The sequence below is a fragment of the Neofelis nebulosa genome, chromosome 7 (genome assembly GCF_028018385.1).
Source record: "Neofelis nebulosa isolate mNeoNeb1 chromosome 7, mNeoNeb1.pri, whole genome shotgun sequence".
In the NCBI taxonomy this organism is placed as follows: Eukaryota; Metazoa; Chordata; class Mammalia; order Carnivora; family Felidae; genus Neofelis; species Neofelis nebulosa.
Genome location: NC_080788.1, coordinates 35626899 through 35644239, shown reverse-complemented (window position 1 = coordinate 35644239; position 17341 = coordinate 35626899). Strand labels below are relative to the sequence as shown.

The window sequence follows — 17341 nt, the reverse complement described above, 5'->3', positions numbered from 1 at the left end:
CTTTCTTAATACCACATAGTAAACTAAAAAAGCCCAAATAAAATGCTTTTGTTTTATCATATGGAAAACAGCTATACAATGTATACTTTAACGGTGTTTCAGTCGTAAAATAAGCCATTTAACTATGGAATCTTCCTCCGACATTAATCCACATAATAATTATTTTTTGAACACTTTGATGAACATAAAATATTGTGTGCTTAACAAATGATTTTTTTTTTTAATTTTTTTTTCAACTTTTTTTTTTTATTTATTTTTGGGACAGAGAGAGACAGAGCATGAACGGGGGAGGGGCAGAGAGAGAGGGAGACACAGAATCGGAAACAGGCTCCAGGCTCCGAGCTGTCAGCACAGAGCCCGACGCAGGGCTCGAACTCACGGACCGCGAGATCGTGACCTGGCTGAAGTCGGCCGCTTAACCGACTGCGCCACCCAGGCGCCCCAACAAATGATTTTTTTGATCACAATAAAAAATACTTGCATTAGACAAAAGTAAATATTTACTCACATTAATAACCATCATTTTTAATCACAATATTTAAACTTGTATTCATTTTTTAAAATAAATACAAATTTAGAATTTATGGCCCACAACAGATATGTTTAAATCAACAAAAAGTTACATAAAGTTGTTAAATTATTTGCTCCTAATACATACGAAAACGATACTTTCTGTAAGATAATACAACCCAACCATTTGTTTCAAACGTCAATTCTTTGAGAAGATGTGGCAAGGAAACAGAATCACAAAACCCAACAGGGTGCCCTCCTTTCTCCCACTCATTTTCCCTCGTTTCTTGTTCCTCCTCCTCACCCGACCCCACTACAAACAACACTACAAACAACACTACAAACAACACTGCCATTCTCTGCAAAGGAAGACGCCACTTTTTTCTTTTTACCTGAATGTTTGGATGCTCCCTCTGACCTGACTTCATATTTACTTCATCTAGCATGTATGGCAAATTTCGCTTTGGTGAAACATAAGAAAACACAGGTTAGCAAGTAGGAAAATACAGAGAAGGACGTTTTCCTCAGTAGGCAATGATCTCCAATCAGCGCTCTGAAGCTCATCCAACGCTAAATTTTGCTGTACAAAACACAAGGTGGCAGCGTTTCCACTTAAAACTCCAAATGGACGGCAACTCTTAAGTTTTAAATAACTCAAGTATGATGTATTTTGAAATACGAAGACCTAACAAAATTTAAAATCTGAATTGTGAAGGGTTTATTTTAACTAAAGTCACCAAGATTTAAAAGGTAGGATTCACGCTAGACCCAAAACTAACATTGCGTTAGAAGGCATCATCAACTATTCCCAAAGGAAAAAATCTAGTATTGAAAATGAAGAAGGAGGGGGACTTACATTAATGCTAAAATGAAATACGGAAATTATTTACTTTTCTAAGCACTGATAAACTACAAAACAAAGGGTGTGGGAAGAAAGAGAGAGACAATCCTCTGACCAGAGCTATACAGAAGATCTCTAAAATGACTTGGTTCAGGACATGTCGTTTTGTACACTTACCGCTTTGAAACCTTATTCCAGCCTACAGATGTGCTTTCATAAAAACATTAATAAGACAGCGTAAAACCTTTTTTTTTGGCCCCAACTGACCTTTTAATCTACATAATAGTTTAGAAAGCTATGGTCTTCCTTTTTGAGAGCTTTAAAAAAAAAAAAAAAACTAGTACTTTAATTCTCCAAGGTTTTTTTTTTATATTTTGTATTATTTGTCAAGTTTTGTTTCACCAGGTGTTTTAACCACCATTCTAATGAGAGGGGCAAGGTCCCATTAGACAGATATTTCATACCCACGATTTGGTCCAAACTACATTTCTAGCCTCATTCCTTCCAGCAAAGGACTGTTCCTCATGTGAGATCTGACCTGCTTCCTCATTCTACCTTCACCCCCGCCTTCCCTTCAGAGGGCCCTTCATCATCTGACATCTGCTTACCTCGCCCGCCTCTTCTCCTCCTCGGTCAAGGGCATTATCGCTCCTCCACTCTGACCTTCTACTGCCCCGTGGACATGTTCAACATGTTCCTGTATCAGGGGGCTGGCACCTGCCCTTCCCTCTGCCCGTGAGGCTTCTCCTACAGAGCCCTTGTGGCTCCCTTCTCGCTTCCTTCAGACCTCTGCTCAAATGTCACTTCCTGAGAGAGGCCTTTGCTGGCCACGCCATCTAAAATAGCTTCCTGCCCTCTCCTTCTTCATCCCCTAATCCCGTTCCACTTTCCTTCAAAGTGTATGCCAGGATGCTAACTACTAGTATTTGCTTGGTTTTCATTTCTCTCCCTAGGCGGGGAGCAACGCGAGGCAGGGACTTCGCACAGCACTACGATTCCATGGCACTCAGGACAGTAATTGGCATATAGTAGGTGCCTCACAGATGTCTGTTAAGCAAACAACCGAAGAAGTCTTACTTTGAAAACTATACTGTGGTCTTCTTGATAACAGGGATTAGCTGTCCCTTAGTTCAGGAACAAATCCTGTTGACAGCAGATATTTTTAAATGTATTCAATAAATAACGGGAATAAGTGAGTTTTACTGTTCCTAGCAGAATATTAACTCCATGCATTCACTTAGATAACTCCTAGAGCACTAAACAGAATACCATTCCCACATTAATATTTGACAATTCTTTATCTTAACTATCTCTGTAATTCAGAAATCACTTTGGTCTGATCCCATGTAAGATGGCTGATACAGACATAACAGGGTACAGTTTGTTTTCTCACTCCACTCCCACTTAGGTTGCGTGAGGAATGGAAGAGAAGGGTGAAATGGCTGCTCCAGATGGAAAGGTAAAGTGACGGCAGACGTAACCCATGCATGAAGTATGACTTAATTCTGATGGGTGGAAAAGGAGAACATGCGTTAATGTAGCTTTCGGATTCTGGTGAGAGGAAGAGAAACGATGTTCAAAGAGAATGATGATCAGGACTTCTCAGAGGGTACCTGAGGCCTCTCTCCGGGGTTCGCAAGTGCTCAGGCTCCTCTCACTAGAGAAAAGCTGAAAGCCTGGAAGGGAACAGCCAACAGAAAAGGACAGCTGCCTACGCTAGCTTTGAGCAAGTCGGTGACCGCGCAATACGCCAGCCCCCTTACTCTAACCTAAAGAGATCAGGGGAAAACAGGAAGACATCTACTGAGACGGGGACACAAAACCAGGGTGACACGGTGTTTTGATAACAAGTTAGTACAAAGTATGAATTATCTCATGCATTGTATTTCAAAGTCCTCGTTAAATACCGATAAGGCGAAAACAAAAAGCGCAAAAAAGCAGAAGAGTAACAGTGGTATTGAAATCACAATATATAATTAGTTTTCATTTCTTACTGCATTAGAAGAATTTCCCGTAACAGTAAACATTTCGCTCTCTTATTAAGGGAGAGTAGAGGAAACTGTTAATGCTCTACCAGGCTAAAACTCATCATTTAAGAATCTCCACAAGGTACAATATCTCATATTTGAAAGGGCTGGAGGCTCAAGGCTGGCAATCAGGAGGTGATTTATTTCCCACTGGATATATTCACTGTATGACTGTATCACTGTAATTGAGATTCACTGTCTCAAGCGGAGTGATTGTATCAAAGCCTCAGGATCTAAATATCTGGGTTCTACAGGGGCATGATTAACTGAGGAGAGAGAATAGCATGCACTTAAACTCAAAACAGTTATGTATAATCACTAACCTGTAAACACGTTACTGAAATTGAACAATATATATACTTTTTAAAAAATAAAATGAAGACCTACCTGTTGTAAAGATGGTCCTTTCTTCCAAAGTTCTCTTCCTGAAGATTTAAAGAGAGAGAGAGGAGAAAGGAATAGTAAAATGGCAGGTTAACTTGGATAGATTACGGACTATGGATTCCCTAACACACAACTGAGTCATTAAAGAAATCAGTTTTGGGGCGCCTGGGTGGCGCAGTCGGTTAAGCGTCCGACTTCAGCCAGGTCACGATCTCACGGTCCGTGAGTTCGAGCCCCGCGTCAGGCTCTGGGCTGATGGCTCAGAGCCTGGAGCCTGTTTCCGATTCTGTGCCTCCCTCTCTCTTTGTCCCTCCCCCGTTCATGCTCTGTCTCTCTCTGTCCCAAAAATAAATAAACGTTGAAAAAAAAAAAAAAAAAGAAATCAGTTTTAAAGTTTCCTCTAAAGCTTGCTACTTCACAGGTAAAGTGACAGGGACCTATTTTTTACCTGTTTTTTTACCTGCTTTTTTTTTTTTTTTTTTTTTTGCTATGACTATGTCCAGGTAGATAATATTCAATGCTAGGAAGTGGAGGCAATTGCAAAATACGAAATTTTAAACACTTTTAAATTGGAAGGTAATTTGTCAATATATATCAAAAGCTTAGAGAAATGTGTATATCCTGAGACCCATGATTCAATTTCTAGGAACTGATCCTAAGACTTATAAAAATATGCTAAAACATTTATGCATAATGACAGTCACTGAATTGTTACACATATTCGTAAAAACTATAAACTTAAATGACACATACAGAAAATTGCTTAATTAAATTAAACTTAAATATATGGAATTTTAGGGGCACCTGGGTGGCTCAGTCGGTTAGGCATCCGACTTCGGCTCAGGTCATGATCTCATGGTTCATGAGTTCAAGCCCTGCGTCAGGCTCTGTGCTGACAGCTCAGAGCCTGGAGCCTGCTTTGGATTCTGTGTCTCCCTCTCTCTCTTTGCCCCTTCCTCACTCATGCTCTGTCTGTCTCTCTCAAAAAAAAATAAATATTAAAGAACATATGTGGAATTTTATGCATTAATAAAAACCACAATATAGACAAAATGTTTATCTAGGAGGGAAAACTCTTCAACATTTATTACACAAAAAACAACCTGCAGCTCACTGTAAGTGACCTTAATTTTACGCATAGGCAAAAGACTGAAAGGCTATTCCTCAAAATAGTAACAAGGAGTCTTCAATGGTAGGATGAGTAACTAATTCTATTTGTTGTGCTTTTCTGTATTTCCCAATTTCTCTTTCATAAAGATAGAGAAATACTTGGTACAGGTATCTGATAAATATTGGTTGAATATTTTATATACATGTTTAAACAAGGATTCTTTCTTTAAAACTTTTTTAAGTAGAAAAGGTCAGCGCTACAGCCCTCCTCATCAAAAAAATACGTATATACTAGTAAAACGCACTTGATTTGGCTCTTTCTCCTCATCGAACTTACTCCACAGAACGGGGTTTACTCAATCAACTGGCCAATGTATGCCCCAAACACACTGCTCCAAACACGTGACTGCTAAAATCAAATACGCAAAGCTGCGGAACAGAGGGAGACAGACCAATGACGTGCATCATGAAGCAAGGTTTTGCTTCTTACAAACCGTGATTCCACCATCTAAATCTTTCAAGGCTGCTCTTTATTAAGCTAGACATTTCTAGTTACTTTGCTACCTACCTTTGTTGGTATTTTCCGATGCGGTCTTCAGTAAACTTAGGATGTCCAGGTTGTCACCAATTCTTGCATAGTAAGAGCTGTCATGGCCCAGGGCATCCAGCAAGCTTGCATCAGCACCATTTTTGATTAAGACTTCCACAGCATCTTTACAACCATACTCACAACCTAGCATGAGAGCAGTTCTAAAAGAGAAGACAAGAGGCACAAAAGACCTTGAGAAAGATCCAAGAAGATATTTCAGAAACCTTCCAGAGGCTCCCTTCTTAAAGAATAAGTATTACTTATTAGGGGCGCTTGGGTGGTTCAGTCGGTTAAGCGTCCGACTCTTGGTTTCGGCTCAGGTTATATCCCACGGTTCATGAGTTTGAGTCCCGCATCAGGCTCTGCAATGACAGTGCAGAGCCTGCTCGGGATTCTCTCTCTCTTTCTCTCTTTCTCTCTCTCTCTCTCTCTCTCTCTCTCAATCTCTCTCTCCCACTCCCCCCCACCCCGCCTTTCAAAAAAATAAAGGAACTTAAAAAAAAAAAAAAAAGAATAGGTATTACTTTAAAAAGTCATACTTGTTATACATACCGATTTTATTTCATAGATTTAGCTTCTATTTTAACTTCATCACATTTACAAAAACATTTGCTGTGTGTCTTAGTTTGCAGAACTGAAAACCTCACATCACCACACATACATTTGTTGCTGCCGCTGCCGAACTCACCGCAAAATCTTCCAAAACGGATACTGTCACCCATCCATTCAAAACCCACAGCTATAAACCCACGCTATGCGAGTCCCTTCATGAACTGAACCTTGTATCATGCAAACCTCTTCACAGCGTCCCTTCTACTCCAAAACAAGAATCAGATTCCCATTCTGATTTCTCTCCTTGGAAGAGCTTGCCTTCTCCTAACCGGGGACCTTCGCATCCTCACGCTTAATTTCAAAACCTGCCTCCTCTATAAACCTTCCTCAACTATCCCCATTATCATGGACCACCGTAATAGGATCATTAGCACTGAAACCCTTTGCAAATAGTAATAATGTAATTACACAACTGAATCATCATGGAGATGTGGAAGGACGCTGGAAATTATTTTGTCCCATTCCTAGTTTTACTGCTGAGGAAACTAAAACATAACGAAATGAAGTGACTTATCCTATGTCTAACACTGTCTTTGACTGTGAACGTTGGATTTTGTAAGGAAATGGACTCTTGCCTTATTCTATGTATACTCTGTTTCTCTTCTCACTCCCCAGTAGTTGCTGGAATACAATTTTATATCCACCAGGCACCAACAAAGTTTTTTTTTTTTTTAATTAGGGGAAAAAAATGTTATAGATAAGACAGGAAAATAAAGAAATACAGAGTGTCAGAAACTAAGATTTTAATTTATTTTTAAAGCCATTTGCTACCTAGCCTATTTAATACACATTGCCCTACCTTACTCTGTGTGTGTGTGTGTGTGTGTGTGTGTCTATGTGTGTGTGTGAGAGAGAGAGAGAGAGAGAGAGAGAGAGAGAGAGAGACATTCAAGTGCTTGGGAAAATATAAGATTAAAAAATAATAATAACATGGATCAACCAGATCATCCCTCTCTGATCCTAAACTTTATTTTTAAACCAAATGTTCTTAGTCATACTTAGAACCAGATTATAGTATCTGCAAAAACAAAGTAATGCAAAAAAGCCACTTCCTTAATAATCACATTAATGATTTAATTGCTTAAGAATTTCCTCCTTTGAGAGGTCTGAACAATACAAACAAGTAGAACTATAAAATCTGACATCTAAAGACTATTTTATTATACTTATCTGCCTCTAGTGAAATACAAAAAACAGGATACATGTTTAGAGGAATAAAACTAAGTCAAACAAAAGCAAAAATTTTACCAGTCATCATTTACAAAACGCCAAAAATTTGTTATAAATTATTGTAATGCTTCAACTAGGGGATGGGATGCATTTCAGATACTTCGTTGTCGGAAGCGTGACCATGAACATGAGAATTAATGCAGTGCCACCATACACTAGACCTACAGGAGGGGAAATGGAGAATTACAGACAGAAAGGGAATTACAGACAGAATTACAGACAGAAATGACATTGGACACAGAAGCAAAAATAAATGCAGGGAACCTCAGGGTACAGAAAGGAACTCGGTTTCAGAGAAGGAGACAGCACTATGCCCAGGCGGGGTAAGGAGAGGGAGCACGTTGGGGAAGTCTATAGAGAAAAACGGCAAGCTCCAGGACACCCAAGAACCTTTGCTCTCAAAAGATTCACTAACGAAGAAGCAGACTGTAGATGTAATTTTTATTCCTCTCCCCCATATCTTATTTGAGCACATTTCTCATTGAAAATTGTTTTAAAACTTTTTTTTTTTTTTGGTTCGGTCTTACATATTAATCCTTTATTACTTTTTTTTTTGACGGTGCATCATTATTTTTTTTTAATGTTTATTTATTTTAAACATAATTTATTGTCAAGTTGGCTAACAGCAGCCCCTCTGGAAAACAGTGTGGTGGTTCCTCAAAAAATTAAAAACAGAACTACCCTACAACCCAGCAATAGCACTACTGGGAATTTATCCAAAGGATACAGGAGTGCTGACGCATAGGGGCAGATGTACCCCAATGTTTACAGCAGCACTTTCAACAATAGTCAAATTATGGAAAGAGCCTAAATGTCCATCTACTGACAGATGGATACAGAAGATGTGGTTTATATATACAATGGAATACTACTTGGCAATGAGAAAGAATGAAGTCCTGCCATTTGCAGCAACGTGGATGGAACCGGAGGGTATGATGCTAAGTGAAATAAGTCAGTCAGAGAAAGATATGTTTTCACTCATATATAGTACTTGAGAAACTTCAGAAGACTTTAAAATAGGGGCGGTGCTTGGTGGCTCAGTCAGTTAAGCAACTGACTCTTGATTTCGGCTCAGGTCATGATCTTGCAGTTTGTGGTATCGAGCCCCTCATCAGGCTCCATGCTGACAGTGCAGAGCCTGCTTGGGATTCTCTTTCTCTCCCTCTCTCTCTACTCCACCCCTGCTCTCTCTCTCTCTCACTCTCTCTCTCTCTCTCAAAGTAAATAAATAAATAATAAATAAAAATTCTTAAAAAAAATAAAGTAAAAATAAAATCAGTAAGTGGGACATGATTCCTCTTTCTTCAGTTTTCTGACCTGAACACAGGCTCTAATCACTGCTTGTATTCCACATTTATCCTGTCATCTTCCCCTATTTCCCTCTCCTTCCTTCATTAGACTCTGGGGAAAAAAGGGGGAAAAAAAAAAAAGAAGTGGGTGCTAATTCCAAGGAAGGGGAGATCTAAGGGGGAGTGGAAAGGCCAAGGCACAGCGGCAGAGTTTCAGAGTCGCTGCAAATCCAGCTGGAGTCTGCAGAGCTGTGATAAAAGGGTTACCTGTTTTGTTTGTCTCTGGAATTAATATCCGCCCCTTTATCTATCAGCATTTGACAAATTGTTGGCCTACACATCTGAGTAGCCAGAACCAGTGGTGTCCGCCCATCCTAAGCAACAAGAAAAATAAAACAGCATCAGGACAACAAATCTCCCAAAGCATAAAAGGCAGAATACTTGGATTGAAATGAGAATATAAACTGACTTACTACATCTTTGGCATTCACTGAGGCCCCGTGGTCACAAAGCAGCTGAATGCTGGAGGGACAGTCGGCCATGGCTTTGAGGAACAGAGGAAAATGATAAATGGTGAACATCTGCTGGTAAGACACATGGTGCTTTGCTACGTCCATAAAAGGCATAAGTTCTTCCATTTCTAAACTACCGAGCTTCACGTCAGCTGCTCTCAGTTTAGTACAAGTACCCATTTTCTCTCTGAAAATGGATTAGACAAGATCATTTCATAAATGTTGTATAATGTATTGGGACTAAGGAATATTGTCACCCTTGCAGAAGACAATATGCTGCTACCCTACAGGTAAACATGGGAAATAAAAATAAATTTTCTACTTAGAATGTATTCTTAAATGTGGCTTAATCCTTGAAGGGTGAGCTCAATTATTTTTTCAATGAATCATATTCAGTTGTTTATAGAAGAGTCACAGTAAATAAGGTTTGACTCATAATTCATATTTCCTTTTAAAAACAGAGACTGCAATGTCTGCCTTTAATGATGCAAAGCAGAGTCACTTTCCTAAAAATTCTATTACAAAACCACACACTGCTTCTCCTCTGACCAACACTGGAGTTCATTATTTGTATTAGAAAAAAAATCATTGTTAACTTCATAAAAATAGGATTGTGTTTCAACTCCCCATGAGTTTTTATTAAAAGTTTTTATATTATTATTAACAAATATTCCCATGAGTATTTATTAGGAGTCAAGACTAGACCATTACCCACAAAAAGTACAAAGTCAGCATTCTTGTGTGTGTGTGTGTGTGTGTGTGTATGTGTGTGTGTGTTAAATTAAACAGAATAAAACCAAATATAAGAAAATCAAGTAAATTTCATTTCTGCTGTCTTTAATCCAGCAAGCCTTTTATATAAAATACAAAATCAGTCTTTAAAAAAAGAGATAAATTGAAGCTGAATACATTAATTCAGGAATTATAAAATTAACAACCATTCGGGCCCAATTAAAAGTAAGAATGAAAAAGTGTAAAAAGCATAGCAAAGTCCAGAATTACAATATGGTGAACCAGGAAAGTCAGTACTAAAGGTGCTATGGTAGAGAGTGGCAGCTGTTCATCAAACTGTGGTCACCCTTTCTTCCATGGTGATAAAGTCGTGCTGGGAGCATGGGAGCTCACCTGGAGACCACAGTTCCCAGAGTTCTTTGCATGCGGGCATGACCACGTGCATTAGATCTCACCAGTGGAATGTGACAGGAGTGACGTGTGCTACTTTCTGGCTCTAGGGCTTAAAAGTGTGGTTTGTACATTCCTCCGTGATCTTTCCCCTTCCTGTTAGCAGGAAAACACAAGTGCCTGCTATCAGCTTCAGCCTTATAGATGAGGACAACACCCTAGGCAACAGCAGAACTGCAAAGTGGAAGACATCTGGGTCCCTGAATGACCATATGGTACAGAGGCACAAGCCAATCTGAACACCAGGACTATGACACGAGAGAAAGCAATTGCTAGGTTGTCGGGTTTTTTAAGCCACTGTTATGTTATGGTGCCTTTGTCACAGCAGCCTAGTCTTAGCCCTAACTAAGACAAAAACTGCTATCAGGAGTTAGGTGCTATTACAACAAATACCTAAACGACATGGCACTGGCTTAGTGGCTGGACACTAGGTGGCGAATAAACATATTTCAGGCTAGAGGTCTTGTGATTTTTCTCATGCTGTGGCAAAACATTTGAAAGAGCTATCATCCATGATAGAAGCATATCATGTGGCTATGGAGCCTTTCCAGGTGACTACAGAAGGGGTACCGTGTGTCTATGGAGCCCTTCTAAGTGAAGCAATAGAAAAGAGCCAAAATTTTGGTGCGTGTTGGCAGCTGCTTACTACTTTTGGTGAGGTATTTACAAGAAAGAGATAAGGTCAAGCAAGACTCAGCCAGTTTATGAACAGAGATAAAAGGGAATGGAGAGCATCTAGATAGCTGGGACCTCAGAGATGTGGGGAAGCCAACTGTTTCTCTATATCAAACAGCAAGATATAAACTATTGTTGGTCACAGATTTTCTCAAGGACTTCCCGATAAGGAGAAAAGAAAAAAAAAATCTAGTCTTGGAATAAACAACATCTTAAGGATACTATAATCCCATTCAAGAGTATGATTTCAGATGGCTTTAAGGTGGCAGCCATTAAATGAGGCAGGGAATCGTGAGCCTACAAATAAGGACAAGAAATAAAGGAGGCTTAAGAACTTTATGTCCAGAAAACAACTTCGAAGACAGACGTATGGAAGTAGCTGGTGATGAATAAACCAGAAAGTCCACCAAGGCTTTATAGGAACCGTACTACGCAAGGTCCCAGAAGCCCAGTCTGCTAACACTCATGATTGTTCTAGCCCTTAAGCTGCCTCTACAGAGGACATGCTCTCTGCCGTGCAATTTATCTGTGACCCTAGAGAATAATGGACAAGGAAGAACCTCCCAGAAGGCGGAGCTAGGGCCTGTAGAGAACAATGGATAAGACATTTCTCCTCAAGACCAAAAACCACATAGGCATCATTGAGAGGCTCAACTGACAATGTATGTGAAAATGCTTTGCAAGTACCACCATCTTATACAAAAATAAAAGAAAAAAAAATCATTGCGTAAAAAAATTAAACTATCCTAAAGCACATAAAATGTTTTTAAAAACTAAAAAACAGGGGCACCTGGGTGGCTCAGTCGGTTGAACGTCTGACTTGGGCCCAGGTCATAATCCCACGCTTCGTGGGTTCTGGCCCCACGTAGGGCTCCGTACTGACAGGCTCGGAGCCCAGAGCCTGCTTCGGATTCTGTATCTCCCTCTCTCCCTTCCCCTCCCCCGCTCACACTCTGTCTCCCAAAATAAATAAACGTTTAAAAAATTATTTAAAAAACTAAAAGATACCAAAGTTTGAAGGAAATTTGCAGTTTGTTGCATTTTTCATTCAGACCACTTTCCTCTACTGCAGATATTCCATAAACATGAAGAGAGAAGGTAGCTATTTTTCTTTCCTTTGGCCTTCCAACAAAATGTAGGAATGTCAGACTTAAGAGTCAGGCCAGAGGTCAGACTGTTGAACATTCCAAAAATACTTTCGTACTTAACCTTTGCCTTGAAGACACCTAAAGAATAATGCAGATAAGGGGCGCCTGGGTGGCGCAGTCGGTTAAGCGTCCGGCTTCAGCCAGGTCACGATCTCACGGTCCGTGAGTTCGAGCCCCGCGTCAGGCTCTGGGCTGATGGCTCAGAGCCTGGAGCCTGTTTCCGATTCTGTGTCTCCCTCTCTCTCTGTCCCTCCCCCGTTCATGCTCTGTCTCTCTCTGTCCCAAAAATAAATAAACGTTGAAAAAAAAAAAAAAAAAAAAGAATAATGCAGATAAACTGAGATCCGTAAGTATGCATAATAAACTCTGTGAAATTACTAGTACAAATCTTTTTTAAAGAAACAGCACATTACAGAAACATGAAAATCAGCACTGAGACCTAAACCAACAGATATCACCACCATTAATTAAGAAATTACTACATGCCAGGCACTATTTATGATTTAATTAAAACCACTTACTGGTAGTATTAACTTCATTTTGCAGATGAGAAAAATGATGCTCAGACATGCTAATTAGGTAAAAAGTAGTTTTTAAGAAAAGGAAAAGTCATCTTCCCATTTCTCCTACCAGTTCCCCTGCTCCTCTCGTCACACACACACACACACACACACACACACACACACACACGGTGCCTGGAGCTCCTTGACAGCAGATCATGGTTTATTTATCTTTGGACTTTGGATATCTAGCAAACTAGCCTGGAAACGTTGGCTGAATCTTTTTAAGCTGTACAATCAAATAAATTTCACATCTGCGTAAACAAAAACTTCGTAATGTTTTTTCTCCGCGAATTATACAAACGTATACGTTAAAACTTTCAAACTAATTTAAACGCCTAGCCGTTTCAACAAATAATTGCTTCTGTCCAAGCGCAACCTTCGCTCACCTGCGTCATGAAGCGCGGTTCTCCCCTGAAGGTCTACATGCTCAGTGGGACAATTGTACTGTTAAAACACAGAAACTCAGTCATCTGGGAGGGTTTTACTTTACAGTTAAATATCTAGACTCAAATGAACAGCTGTTATTTAATCTTAAAATATTCCATTTATCAAAAAAAAACTAAACGTCTACTAGACAAGCCACTAAATATTTTGACATGAAACAAATAACATCATACTGTAAAGTTGAGTTTTTCACCAAACAGGAAAACATATGGTACATTATAATAGCATGGGATGCAGAGACTGTTATTGTTTGGGTGTTTTTCTCACCAAGAGTTAAAATTTGAACTGAATCAGGAAAAACAAAGGAGGTCTGCTGTGAAACTTCGTGGCAACGTTTATGGAAATGTATGGTGGGACCCTTTCCCACTAGTTCAAGGAATTCTGTGACTGCTTGACTACAAGTTTAACTAAAGGCATTCATATCATATAGTCTAAGTGCCTGATGTTTATATAGAAACATATAGAGCCTATGTCGTATCACTTTATGTCACAGCCTAGACAACAGAAAACTCCAGTCTCCAGCTAATGTCAACAGGAAGGTCAAGCCTTTGTTATTTATTTTTAATACACCGAGTTATGCGATTCACTTCCCTCAGAGTTTCTGCTCTTTATTGTTCACGTTCTTTCACAAACGATGGGAAAGATATTACGTAAGTCAAAATTAGCCCACTATTTTCTTTGATCTCAAATTCCAAAAACACATTGAAGACATGTCTATTATTTGTAGTCAAAATAATAAAGCTGAAGTATTAACCACTTTTACTACCTGTAGAAGTTTTTGTAGACACAACGCATGCCCATACTTTGCAGCCAGGTGAAGAGCATTTCTTCCTAGAAAAGAAAGAATTAAAGACATCCACGAAGGGTTATTTCCTTCACGCGTGAATTTTCCAAAGAAATGGGACTCATTTTTCCAACGTTAGTTGACAGGACACTGAACTTATCAGCACGCTTTCACTCAGGTCGATATTTTAATAAGAGATAATATACACACCAACACCATGAAGGGGGGAAGAAAAATTAAACATATAAATCCATAAAGAGCAAGAACTTGGCCATAGTCATCACTGTATCTCCAATATCCACAGTAGTGCCTGAGACAGAGTAAGTAAGTTAAGTCGGCACAGGAAAGAAGGGAGGGAGGGAGAGGAAGAGAAAGAGAAAAAGAGAATGGGGACAGGAGAGTGAGAAACATACCTAGATTTCTCATAATAATTCCAAACAGGCAGTGTGGACACTAAAGTGCAAGAAGTTAAGAGACCTAAACCAAAGAAACTAATTTTCGACTAAAATTCAAAGTTCATTAGGACTGTGGCTCTGAAAATAATGTGAAAATAATGTCTCTCAAATATAATGTGTATTAAATGTGAAAATTTAGGGGTGCCTCGGTGGCTCAGTTGGTTAAGCGTCCGACTCGTGATCTCAGGTCATGATCTCGCGGTTTGGGAGATCAAGCCCCACATCGGGCTCTGCGCTAACAGCGTGGAGCCTGCTTGGGATTCTCTCTCTCTCACTCTCTCTGCCCCTCCTGCTCTCTCTCCTTCTCTCTCTCAGATACACAATTTTTTTTTTTAAATGTGCAATTTTAAAGGAAATTATCATCTGAAAGATTAACTCTGAATACTGATCCAGAACAAATTAGCAGTGAGTCCGGGTCTTTAAACAGGTACAGGTACAACATACTCATCCATACCTAAACATCCTCGAATTACAAATAAGACAGATGTGATGATTTCAAATTTCAATTTGTTACTGTTCATGGACAAGTTTCCTAGAGCTTTTACACTGCGAAAATTGACAAGAAAAACTGTCACATTTACATGGCAAGTAAGAAAGAGTATGGAGTGGGACGGTGGGGGAAGGCACAGTGGTGACAGTCCCTGGTACTCAACAAACTGCCATAGAAACTTGATCAGATAAAAATGTCAGGTAGGTATTTCCTTAGCCGAATCCAAATCCAGCCACTTGAGAGGGCAGAGTAAACAAATTAAGGAAACATCAAAATCTAAAGCACAACACTATGAATTACACCCAACACGATGAATTACACTATGAATGCCTACCTGGTAAGACCTGGGTCACAAATACCTCAAAACCCAAACCACACTAACTTGAAATCTGGCTATCTTTCACCTACGTTTGTACTGGTAACAAATCAAGGAGTTAAGATAAAATACATACCACTTTGGAATTGAATTGTTATCCAATATCCACATCTGGACTACAACTGACAATGTGACAGCGAACGAGAAAAGGTCCTTACCCTGAGGACAGGACAACTCGATGGAGAAAAATACTAAACCAAAGTAAAAAAAAGTATAACTGGACAACAGCAAAAACAAAAGACAAAGAGTTGGAGCAGAGTAGGCTGGAATGCTGCACATGAGATGATGTCTGCTGAGCCTGGGAAAGCATCTGAACCTATCTTCTCTGAAGGCGGGAGGGCAAAAGTCACTAGATCGGCCACTAGGCAAAAATACCCAGAGCGGAAAGAACACAGACAATACATAAGAAAGATGCTTGTTTGAATGAGAATCAGCACAATATCTAAATAAAGTCTAAAGAGTTCTAAAGAGATACAGGGTTAGTCTGAAATTTCTAAAGCTAAATATTCCTCCACACCAATGGAATGCTTTTGTAAATAATTAACATATTCTTCTGTTCGTTCAGAGGTGGCAGATAAATAGAGTTTGTTCTTCGATTTAGAAGCTGACACATCTTTAGGTGAAGATCTTCCTCACTAACTCACTGAGATCTCTCTATCCCTCTGCCTCCCTTCCATTTCTAAACACGATGCTGGTTTAACTGTAACGTATTTATTTGTCTATACACGGAACCACGGGATAAAATATGAAAGTTGTTAAGGAAATTCTCTGTTCTAGGTCACCTGCTATATTTATTGAATAACAAAAGCAGAACTGCAGAGAAATAAGCTGTCGAGAGAACGGACAGCGGTCATCCTGAGAAAACTAGCGTGCGCATCGAAGAAAGACAATGGCTATCTTCACATGCTTAAACGTCTATCCTGTGATGTGCAGACAAACTTAGGCTGTACGAGTTTAAAAGACAGACATGGGTACGACTACGTGTAAGCAGAAGGCACCGAAAGAACCAGACTTCAAACTGTCTACCAAAATTTTTTTTTTAAATGTAGCTAACCAAATGCAGCACAGGCTTCCTTGCACGGCATAATGGTGAAAAGCACAGACTCCGGTCACAGCTCATCCATGGAAGGACCCTGGGCAAGTCAGTGAATGGCTCAGTGCCTCGCAGCCTCCCTGGGATGGTGTGAGGACAGAATGAGCTGGCACGTGTTCGTGTGCTCAGCAGAGTAGCAGGTGATGTGAGTGGCAGCTCCCCTTGTTGTGATCATTAGCGGTAACGCTGTCGTCGTCATGAGGCCGTTAGTTCCCCGCCACGAGAGATGTCCAACCCAACGCTGAACCACCGCATGACAGCAAGACTTCATATACTCGAGGCTACAGGAGTAGAATCTAAATGGCCCCTAAAGGTCCTTCAAAACCTGAAATTTTAGGATTCGGGAACACTACCAAGACCAGCACTTGACTTCAGTTCAGCAACCCTGTCTCCATACTTCCCTGTACTTCGCCTCTTCCCATCGACGATACCTCAGAAGTAAACTTTCTCTTAACTGTTTAAAAAGAGAAAATTAAGGACTTCTCTTTTTAAGTCACGTTCGGGTCTGATTAAGGACATGAGCAGTGGACAAGGCTTGTCCTCTCTTTTCGTTGCACAACTGACTATGGAGGCAAACCCACCTGCAGTGTCAGTGGCTGTAATATCAACTCCATGGATAAGGATGGCATTCAAACATTCAAGACTCCCTTTTGAGGCCACAACATGGAAGCTAAACAAAAAGAAAATATTTGTTATGCACAGAAACTACTAAATGTCAGCTTAAATGTTACATCAACGTCACCTTTTATTCAACACACACACACATGTTTTAAAGGCTACATGAAAACACCTATATATTTTATGTCAGAAAAAGAAACCTATCACTTATTACTGAAAAACTAATTTGAACCCGAATTTACATAAGGAGCCAAAACGTCCTAGAAATAGCTCCTTAGAACCAATGGAATATTCCAATGTTCAACAGTCTTAATAATAGAAAATGTATCCAATAATACCGCTAACTCTACAGTTTATTATTCAGTAGCGAAGGCACCGGTGCTAGAAGTCTGATAGATGCATGGAAAAT

The 17341-nt window shown here is 39.7% G+C and overlaps 1 protein-coding gene across 3 annotated transcripts in view; it reads right to left on the bottom strand.

Annotated features, from left to right (window-relative positions):
• Window positions 1-17341, bottom strand: part of UACA (uveal autoantigen with coiled-coil domains and ankyrin repeats) — a 95337-nt gene that overhangs the window by 22768 nt on the left and 55228 nt on the right. For all 3 annotated transcript variants that reach the window (XM_058737210.1, XM_058737212.1, XM_058737213.1), the window contains exons 3-10: window positions 16896-16984; window positions 13883-13947; window positions 13059-13116; window positions 9066-9136; window positions 8860-8966; window positions 5441-5622; window positions 3766-3803; window positions 903-971 (exon numbers count right to left, since the gene is read on the bottom strand). In XM_058737210.1, the coding sequence (XP_058593193.1) occupies window positions 903-971; window positions 3766-3803; window positions 5441-5622; window positions 8860-8966; window positions 9066-9136; window positions 13059-13116; window positions 13883-13947; window positions 16896-16984 (679 nt within the window). The remainder of the gene's footprint in view (window positions 1-902; window positions 972-3765; window positions 3804-5440; window positions 5623-8859; window positions 8967-9065; window positions 9137-13058; window positions 13117-13882; window positions 13948-16895; window positions 16985-17341) is intronic.